The 10,453-nt window shown below is 42.6% G+C and overlaps 1 protein-coding gene across 1 annotated transcript in view; it reads left to right on the top strand.

Annotated features, from left to right (window-relative positions):
• Positions 1 to 4,290, top strand: part of MED17 (mediator complex subunit 17) — a 19,504-nt gene extending 15,214 nt beyond the window's left edge. The window contains exons 10-12 of the mRNA XM_007449648.1: positions 587 to 704; positions 2,197 to 2,356; positions 3,727 to 4,290. Of these exons, the coding sequence (XP_007449710.1) occupies positions 587 to 704; positions 2,197 to 2,356; positions 3,727 to 3,938 (490 nt within the window). The 3' untranslated portion in view covers positions 3,939 to 4,290. The remainder of the gene's footprint in view (positions 1 to 586; positions 705 to 2,196; positions 2,357 to 3,726) is intronic.
• Positions 4,291 to 10,453: the final 6,163 nt, after the last annotated feature.

Raw genomic sequence — 10,453 nt, 5'->3', positions numbered from 1 at the left:
GAAAGATGCCATGTGTGTTACTAGGCAACACTGCTTATGGCAGAAATGATCCCAAATTGGTAAAATGGTTCTGGACTGGGAGACATTATAAATCCCTGATGGGGATGGCTTTGGATTTCCCAGGATGGCGTGACTTCTAACAGTGGGCAGTGTCTCTGGTGGGCACCCTGGAAACCATGCCTGTGGAGCTGTTAAGGGTGTGTGGCTCCTGTGAGGAACCAGGTTGTTGCGTCAGGGCAGGTCCCACGTATTCTCAATGTGGATCTCATTTCATTGCAGCAGTGGTGTATTGCTGCAGTGTTGACAGCTGAAAGGCCTGCCGTAGAAGAGGAGCAAGGGCTGTTGGCCTGCTGGCAAGCTGTGCTTCCCCCACCGTATCCTTCTGAGTAGACTGCTGCTTAGTGGCCTACAGTAGTTTAGAGAGAGTCTGATGGTTTCCATTGAACCTAAGAAAACTCTCCCCCGTGGGTGTTGGTGTAGGTTATCAAAACTGTCTGTTATATTCTTTTTCTTTGATGTTAAGGTTTTTGGCATTGTATAAGGTAATTTGCAACATTTCTGATGTTTAGTATATGTGTCTCTAAAGGTCCATTCAGCTGCAGTTGAATATTGGAGTTGAGCAGATCCGAGTCGTACACAGAGATGGAAGAGTCATCACTCTGTCTCATCAGGAGCAGGAGTTGCAGGACTTCCTTCTGTCTCAGGTAACAGTTGCAGCTACAGGTCTCGAGCCCCTTCCACTCATAACTAGTGAATGAACAAAGTGGGGAAGAAGTACAGTTCTTTTTAAAAAGCCATTTTTCCTGCCACCTAATGTCTAGTGCACGTTTTACAACCTACAGGCTAATTGAAAGTGTTGACAAACTATCCTAGATTTGCTTCTACTCTTAGTTTGTATTGAAGATGCAGGACCAGTTCTGAGACTATTGGACTTTTTTCATTTCTCATGTTAGCCAAGATATACCACCCCTCCAGGACCACGTGAAAGTTTAGAATTACTAACCCAAGAAAACCAGAGAAAGGGAGATCAGATACGAAGCTGTAGTGTCCATTCTCCATAATGATAAATGGAATGCTTTCCTCTTGAGCCCTAAGCAAGAGTTCCTCTTATTAAGGGACAGTATGGAGAGTGCTGTCACAAACCTTCTTTGTGACACTGGACAATTTTCTGGACCTTTCTTTCTTCGTCTGTAAAGTAAGAACAGTATTTTTCCTACCTTCTTCATGGAGTTGTGATGACCCATTGAAATTTGAGTTATGGGAGAAAGGGTAGGTTTTGAAATGCTAATGAATCACATATTCATTAGCATGCTAATGAATCACACATAAAGCACATATTTATGTTTCACATAAAATTTTTTGAAAATACTGACACTCTCCATCCTAGAAGCAATAATCTTTTATACTGATTGCTTACGTGGTACCAAGGGAAAAAAATGGATTCGTGAGGTATGGCAGCTCTTGGTTGATTGCACCTAAAATGGCTTTGGTCGGCTTACTCATACACGCAGAAACATATTGAAAGCCTACTGAATAGCTTCCAGAATTGATGGGAAGTCTAGAGAATAAGACTTGCAAATGGATCAGGATCAAAGGAAGCTAGATAGAACCACAGCCAGGGCAATGCCACTACTGATGCCGTCCCAGCACTACTGCCTTCATCACTGGGACAGAATGCACTCTGAATTGCCCCGTGTACCAGTCAGGGTCTTAACCGGAAATAAGTGGCACATTCAGGATAATTTCAGGAGTGTCTGTTTACTAAGGACCTAGTTATAAAAGCTGGTAGTGTAACCATATGGATCAGCCTCCCAGGACAGAGCAGGGTGGAGAGTGGACTTGAGGGGGTTAATGGAAGATACGCAGCTGCACACCCTGCTACTACTTAATTGTTGCTTCATAATCAGTGATCCAGGTGGGAGGTTCCAGTTGGCCAAGTTCAGGTTGTATGCCTGTCTTCCAGCTGCCAGTGGACAGGAAAGCGAGTATCAGGCTGTTTCAGCTTCTGCAGTAGAAGGTGGGGTGCTGTTCGCTTCCCTCAGTGGTCACACAGGAGGATTCCTCAAACATAAGACAGGGTTCCTGTGCTAGGCACTGAAAACCCCAACAGAAGTTTATTTTACAGTCACGATGTCAAGTCACTGCAAAGTAAATACCCATGCTGATTGTCAGTGAAGTTTCCTTTTTCATTCACAGATGTCACAGCATCAGGTGCATGCAGTTCAGCAGCTAGCCAAGGTTATGGGCTGGCAGGTCCTGAGCTTCAGTAATCACGTGGGCCTTGGGCCCATAGAGAGCATTGGCAATGCCTCTGCCATAACAGTGGCCTCCCCGAATGGTGACTATGCTATTTCAGGTACTTTCTGCTTCTCTGAATGTGAAGAGGCCTTTGGGAGTTTGACCTTAACATTTAGCTTTAATAGTTACTATACTTAATGGTAATTTATCTCTGCAGGAGGCAAGTTCATGCAGTAATTATACTGAGCATTTATCTCATCATAGCTGTTATTCAGAGCAACAGATTATTACTTCTCTTTCTAGTAGTTATAAAAAATGTCTTGCTTGGCAACACATTTTCCTAAGAGATTATCTGAAAAATGCCAAAACTTTTAATGGATGAATGCTTTTTAAAAATGCACTGCTGGGGGGCTTCCCTGGTGGCGCAGTGGTTGAGAGTCCGCCTGCCGATGCAGGGGACACGGGTTCGTGCCCCGGTCTGGGAAGATCCCACATGGCCGCTGAGCCTGCGTGTCCGGAGCCTGTGCTCCGCAACGGGAGAGGCCATAACGGTGAAAGGCCCATGTAACCCCCCAAAAAAAACAAAAAAAACACTGCTGGGGAGTTCCCTGGCAGTCCAGTGGTTAGGACTTGGTGCTTTCACTCCATGGTTTCACTGCCATGGACCCAGGTTCAATCCGTGGTCAGGGAACTAAGATCCCACAAGCCACATGGCCAAAAACAGATAGATACATAGATACATAGATAAAATAGCTATACTGCTGCAAATATGCAAGAATAATATTTGATCCTAAAGATGGTCAAGGGATGGAACAGAGAGGTGTTTTATGAAGCACCTCCTATGAGTGGGGCACTTTGATAGGCATGTATACCTACTGTCTAGTTGAAAATTATATATGGTTTTAGTGTGATCTTTTCTAATACCTGCTCTAAATATTTGAAAGAATGGATAATTAGAAATTCTTCCCCACAGGATCAGAGCTTGTGAATCTGCAGGCTTGATCATTGCTAGGCCCTTATTGATAATTTCTTTTCTTCTTTCCTGGGTTATAAAGCCTCATTAAAACCTAAAGTTTATATTTGGAATAATCTTTCCTGCATCCTTTCCAGTTCTGATTTTGAACATTTGAGTTTATCACATAGTAGGTATGTATTAACCAAGTCATTGAATGATTGTGTTGTCAAGTATTTTAGAAAAAAATAATGATGTTCTGAAAATGTATAGGACATTTGACTTTCCTAAACCAACATTCATCTTGCCACATTTTTATAGTACAAATGGTAATTCATGAATATTTATACCAGCCTAGTATCTATAAATTAGTAAATCTTATTTTAGCATATTGAACCTGAAAAGCACTTTTAAATGAGCACTTTCAAGTTGATAGACAAACAAGGTTTTTATACTCATGGAGAATGAAGTTGTGTGATCTTTGTTGTCTCTAGCTTGGAAAATGAGTATGTTGAATTTTTGGTTTTGTTCCACAGTTCGTAATGGCCCTGAAAGTGGCAGCAAGATTATGGTTCAGTTTCCCCGTAACCAGTGTAAAGACCTGCCAAAAAGTGATGTTTTACAAGATAGCAAATGGAATCATCTTCGTGGACCGTTCAAAGAAGTTCAGTGGAATAAAATGGAAGGCCGGAACTTTGTTTACAAAATGGAGCTGCTTATGTCTGCACTAAGCCCTTGTCTACTATGATTTTCTTCCAGACCAGTTTCCTGATATTTTTTTCCAGAGAAGTTTCCAGAAACTTTAAGAAGTGTTTGCAGATCAACTATAAGCACAAGGAAGAAGAATCTTCCAAAGGAGTATTGTTTTTAAAAAGTCATAATTAGCAAATGTTTACCTAGCATTTTGAAAACTTTCACTTTATAAGTGACAAGTGCTTTGAAATGCAAAAGTTTATTTACAGTTATAGGGTATACAAGTATGGATAGATGTAAATACTTTTTTTTTTAATGCAGTTAACTTGAACTGTTACTAACTTATGGATTTGAATTTGCTTTTTAAAATATTCCTTTGATGTTGACATCAAATAAAGCATATGGTTAAATTCCAGACACTCTGAACTCAACCTCAGTGAATTGTGTCTGTTATTGACTTGTCTCATTCCACTATTTGTTATTGCTTAAGAATATTTAAACACTCTTAAGACCCAGCTTTCATACAGGAATTCCCTCCAGTTGAGAGAAGCAGATCCCTTTCCCTGAAGTGCAACAAAGTACTCTCCAGCCAAAGGAGCCTGTTCTCCGCCCCCTACCAGAGCTATTAAAGCGAGCTCTTGTATATTAGTGGATCAAGTACCTCTTCCTCTGATTGTCTTTGTTATGCATGCCTGGGTCTGCTACTTTGAGAAATTCCTTGGAGAGTTCCAGCTGAAGGCCTGGTAGGCAGACTGTATCTTTAGTGTTTCCTCAGGTCCCTCCTTGGTCTGCTTTCCCACTTGAAAGACCTCATTTGCCTTGCCACACTAGGCACCTGCTCCTGCCTGGCCCTGCCCCTGGCAGCCCCCAGCTTCAGCCAGCAACCCTGGATTGCTTCTTCCGACTAAAGATTTGTCCTGTTTTATTCCATTAGCTCTCTGCATTTCCCCAGGGAAAATACAAATGGAGTGATGGAATACATTTTGCAAAGAATAAATAACATGAACTTCTTGGAAATAGTGCCCCAGTCCTAAACTATGTCTGAGGAACTTCACTTAATAATGTTCCCAGTGAATTTGAGGTTCTTGCTTTGTCGAGAAAGAATTTGGAGACAAAGTGATAGGTAAGAAGTGGATTTATTTAGATAGAAATACACTCAGACATGTGGACCCACTCAGAAGGCGAGAGAGTGCCCTGAAATATGGCATGGTTAATTTTTATGGGCTGGGTAATTTCATAGGCTAATGAGTGGGAGGATTATTCCAGTTTTGGGGGGGGAGGGGTGGAGATTTCCAGGAAGTGGGCCACCACCTACTTTTTGACCTTTTAGGCTTAGCCTCGGAACTGTCATGGTGCTGGTGGGTGTGTCATTTAGCATGCTAATATATTACAATGAGTGTATGATGAGTCTCAAGATCCACTGGAAGTCGAATCTTCTGCCATCTTGGATCTGGTGAGTTCTAACCAGTTTTTGTCATGTCCTATGGCCGTGTCATTCTTTTAAAGGTTGTGCCGTGCCCCCTTCCCTCCTGTTTCATTCCCCCCTCAGAGATTTTACTTCCATATTCTTACGGGAAGCAGAGGGATGATGGTCTGTCTGCTACCACTGCTTGAGGGCTGAGGAGGGGCGTTGACCCTGCCTGTCCGGGAGTAAAAAAATCTCTGGATGCCTGATCTAGGGGCCACAAGGGCAGGACAGCTTGTTTTAAGTCCGTGTGGGCCGTCATCTTGATGCGGAACTGTTGTTAACTGTTTCCTTAGCCTTCCTATGAATCTTCTTGATGATGAAGCACATTTTGTAACAGAGTCAGCGTACAAAAATATCTATAAATGACAAAAGACTTAAAAGGCTTGATTAAACCTCTGATTATATTTAAATTAACATACAAAATAATCCTAGTTAAATACTTCTCTTTGAGATACCTCAGGGGCCCTCTAAAGTATCCCAAAGTTAGCTGGAAATCAAAAGAACTTTACTTAAAATTTGGTGTTTGGGAAGTTTGTCAAAAAGATTTAAAATAAAACACTTGGTCAAATAAGATCATAGGTCACTGTGAGACAATAGTTACTTAGCCAAAGTGACAATAAAACATTTCAAACACAAATACAGAACAGATCACTTAAAAGGTAAAGAACTTAAAACCTGTTAGCAAAGACAGTTCAACATTTTAAGAAAACTTGTCCTTTTAAGAGGCCAAATTCAAGTGTTGCACCAGCTTACTTTTAAAATTCATTTACTCAATTAAATTTATTCTAAACTTAGTCAATCCTGACCATGCAGAAAACCCTTTTCTCAGCGTCCACTTTCCACAAACCTTTTATCACCTTCTATATCCATCACTTTATTTTTTTCCATCCAGAAACAACCAGAAGGCAGACTTTCTTTTCCCTTAATTAAATGCAGTTCCATTCCTCACACTTTCTTTACTGAAAACACACAACAATCTACTTTCCTTAAATGTTTTTTTCACATCGAGTTACTTTTCTTGTTGACAAATCCGTAACAGAATAAGGTCTTATTTGACCTCTAGTAAACCTGGGTACAACAGAAGTAACTATACTTAACATTGATGACTCTAAATAGACATGTCTATATTAATCAGACCAACCAGCTTAAGCCACCTTTAATACCAGATATCAGTCTAGTATTGAATATTTCCCAGATGACGTGAGCCTGAAATTCATTCTGGCCAGTTTTATATTTCTGAGTATTTATATAAGCTATAAGGACTTAATTTCCTTTAAGCCAATTAAATAGAGCTCTTTTATGAATTAATTTTGGCAATAGCATATATCTACAACACACATAGACACATACGAACACACAAACACAGAGACCTCATAGTTACCATTTCAAAATTTCAGCCCCGAGTCAGGTACAGTAATATAAAACCCATCATTTACAAGGGGTTGGATTCAAATTGGGCTTCTGGCAGATGGAACCAATCCAGGTCACCTGTCTAGATGGCTAAACCCTTTTTACTAATATTTACAGAAAAGACACTTAGGATTTCTATTTATCCTTTCCCCAGGTGCAAGTTAGAGAGGTGGTAGAATGTTTTAATTTTGGCTTTCCTTCAGCCGCAACAATAGAGCAGGTTTCAGGGGCAAGGAGCCCAGCACGAGAAGTCAGGACAGAATAAGTGGTTCCTGTGTGCACTAGAAATTGGACAAGCTTACCTGCCACATCAGTGGCCACCCGCAGTTCCTCCCGTGTATGATGACTGTCTTCTCAGGAGCCTTGGGAGGTCCCAGGTCCTGTCAATCAACCACTGCCATGACTGGCATGGGGGAATATCCTCACTCCCTTTGGAGCTGGGGGCAGTCCTTCCAGTGGCCCATCTTCTTGCAGAGTGGGCAGGGCGTTTTGGGTGTAGGCTGGGACCTGTTTCCTGAGCATTCCTTGCTCCAGTGTTCAGGACTCCCATAGCTGAAACTGGCTCCTTTCCCTGGTGGAGGTCTTCTAGGGGTACTTTTGGGGTGACCGGGAAGGAGGTGGCTTAGGTCTCCTCATGACAGCGGCCAAAAGCCTGCCTTGCTGTTGTTCCTTCCTTAAATCATGCTGTTCCTTCTTTTCCTCCCCAGCCTGGCCTCTATTGTTAAAAACACTGAAGGTCAATAAGAAGGTTGAGAGGGGTTTAGGGCTCCATGGCAAGCTTTTGAAGCTTCCGGCAGATGTAGGGGTTGATTGGCTAATGAAGTGGGTTGCAAATACAATGTGTCCCTTGAAAATATTTGGGTCTATATTCGTATATTTTCTGAGGGCATCTACCAATCGGGGCTGAAATAGGGCTGGATTTTCATCTTGGCCTTGGGTGATCTCTTTAACCTTAGCATAGTTAACAGGTTTAATTATGCATCATTTCATCCCTTCAGTGAGATGAAGGATCATGTGATCCCTACTAGTGATACCAGGCTGGCCTGGTTGATAGTCCCAACTGGGATCCATTAGAGGCACTGCTGTCAGGCCCAAAGGATATCGATGTGGTTGGGCAACCTGTAATTCATCAGCATATGTTTGAACCTGTGCCCAAATACGGGCCTTTTGCTCATTAGTGCAGCAGTGGGAAAGGACAATATTTTCATCCTTCCAGGTAAGGTCAAAGGAGAGAGTCAGTGCCTGGAATTCTTTGGTGAACTGGCCAGGGTCCTCCAAGAATCTGCCTAAGCAGGTGTGACATTGGTTAAGATCAGACAAGGAAAAAGGGGTGTGGACTCTGGCAATTCCCTGAGGCCCACCTACTACCTCCTGAAGGGGGCAAAGAGGCTCTGGCTGCATTTCTGGTACGGAAGGGTGAAGAGGCTTATAGGGCGGGGGCGAGGCTGAAGATGGTGAAAGAGGGTTAGGGCTCGGGTCTTCTGCCTAGGGCTCCTGTTCTTCCAGGTGTGCCACTACAGAGGGCACCGTGACTGTCGTTAGGGGGATGGAGGGCCCCCGCAACCCTAGAAGAACACTCCCAATCCCGTGACCCCAGGGAGACAAGCACGGCAGATGCGGGTCATTGCTCAGGCCTGTATCCCTGGGGCGTGGCCATGCAGTTTGAGTTGCCTGCCCAGCCCTAACAGGGCGTGGTGGTAGTGGGGTCAGGGTGGACTCTGGAGGGGGCCGGACAAACGCCAGGAGGCAGGTGGTGAACGATGGTCCCACCACAGTGGTGGGGAGGAACCATCCCCCTCCTGATACCCGGGGGTATGCGCACAGACAGCCTACTGCTCGAGGGAGCTCCCAAAGGGATTGCAGCCGCTGTAACCATGGCAGAAACTCTAAGTAAGGTTGTATTCCATATTTTTACACAATTGGACCTGTTAACAGTTAATTAAATGGTGGATGTGGCAAACCCAGAAGGCAAAGATCCTGTGGTTCAGGTCCCTGGATGCCTGTGAGGATGACTGGCAGTAAGGCTGTGCCTCTCAAGTGCAAGGGAGGCGAGAGGCTGAGGCTTACCGAATTCTCCTGGCTAGCTCACCAATATGTTCCCAGTGAATCTGAGGTTCTTGCTTTGTTCTAGAAGAATTTGGAGATGAAGTGATAGGTAAGAAGTGGAGTGTGGACCATCTCAGAAGACGAGAGGCCTTGGGAGAAACACACTCCGCAGACAGAGTGGGCCATCTTAGAAGGCGAGAGAGGGTCCCAAAATATGGTGTGGTTAGTTTTTATGGGCTGGGTAATTTCATAGGCTAATGAGTGGGAGGATTATTCCAATTATTTGGGGGAAAGGGGCAGAGGTTTCCAGGAATTGGGCCACTGCCCACTTTTTGGTCTTTTATGGCCTTTTATGGTTAGCCTCAGAACTGTCATGGTGCTGGTGGGTGTATCATTTAGCATGCTAATATATTACAATGAGCATATAAGGAGGCTCAAAGTCCATTGGAAATCGAATCTCCCGCCATCTTGGATCTAGTGAGTTCTAACCAGTTTTTGTCATGCCTCAGGCCATGTCATTCTTTTAATGGTTGTGCCCTGTCCCCTTCCCTCTTGTTTCTATAAGAGATTTAGCGTTATGGGCCTTTTGGTGCCACTATAAACAATCTATAAGCTTTCAATTTTTAAAAGATACCTTTCTAATAATTTATGACTAAATAACTTTTAAAAAGCCCTTTGTATTTCTCTACATTTTTTCTTTTAAAAGGTAAATAGAGCTTGTAAGCCATAAAATACCTAACACCTTTCTGTTTCTGTTTGCTTTTTTTCCTCCTGATTAAGGTACTACATCTTTCTACCCATGGAAATTGAAAGATTGGTATGAATCTGCAGTCATTTAAAAAATTTCTGTGCTTCATAAGTTATGGTGCACCAAGAGTTGCCTTAGCTAATTTTACTAAGCTAATCTGTACATTTCTACTCACATAAGGAGTCTTTTAAGAAGGCTCACACTGCAGTACAGTGATTCTCAAGCTTTCACCAAAGGACTGTTTTTTTTGTTTTTTTAATTTCCATCCATTTCAGATTGATACTTTGGTAAAATACAATAAAAATTAATTACTAGAAAAATTTTGAGATACAAAATAAAAGCCCCATTTATTATAATAGACATAAAATGGCTGTCAAATATAAAAATGTTTGAATGTTTTATTTTCTGTTTCTATGATTATCTTGTCATAAACCAGTGAAAGGACCACACTTTGAGTAGAGCTGATGAGAATACATGCACAGACATTACCACCTGCTCATTTACACTTCATCTGAGTGGACCGGGATAACTTAAGACCAACAAGATCTCCAAATGCCTTCCTGTCCCCATTATCTTAAGTCACTGTTTAGAGAATAGCCACTTCCCACTTGAAGAATAGTGAAAACTAAAGTAAATATGGGGGAAATGGCAGGCAGCTCAGTTGCTGTGGCAGCAACTCTACATTTTCCAGCTTAATGTTTCAACCTGAATTACCTGGAGTTGGAAGGATGTGCTGTGGAATTTGGGAGAGAGGCTGGAAGAAAACCAATTAGTCCCTCACCAAGTATTTAATAGGCTGGCAAAAGAGCTGTGTTGGAATGTTGGCTCTACATCTGCTCAGCTGTGTCTGCTTGGCAGGGTTACCCACTCTGAAGCTGTTTCCATGGATATAAAATGG

The sequence above is a fragment of the Lipotes vexillifer genome, unplaced genomic scaffold (assembly GCF_000442215.2).
Source record: "Lipotes vexillifer unplaced genomic scaffold, Lipotes_vexillifer_v1.1 scaffold536, whole genome shotgun sequence".
NCBI classification, from domain to species: domain Eukaryota; kingdom Metazoa; phylum Chordata; class Mammalia; order Artiodactyla; family Lipotidae; genus Lipotes; species Lipotes vexillifer.
Note: the sequence above shows the minus strand (reverse complement) of the source record. Positions and strands in the feature narration are given on the sequence as shown.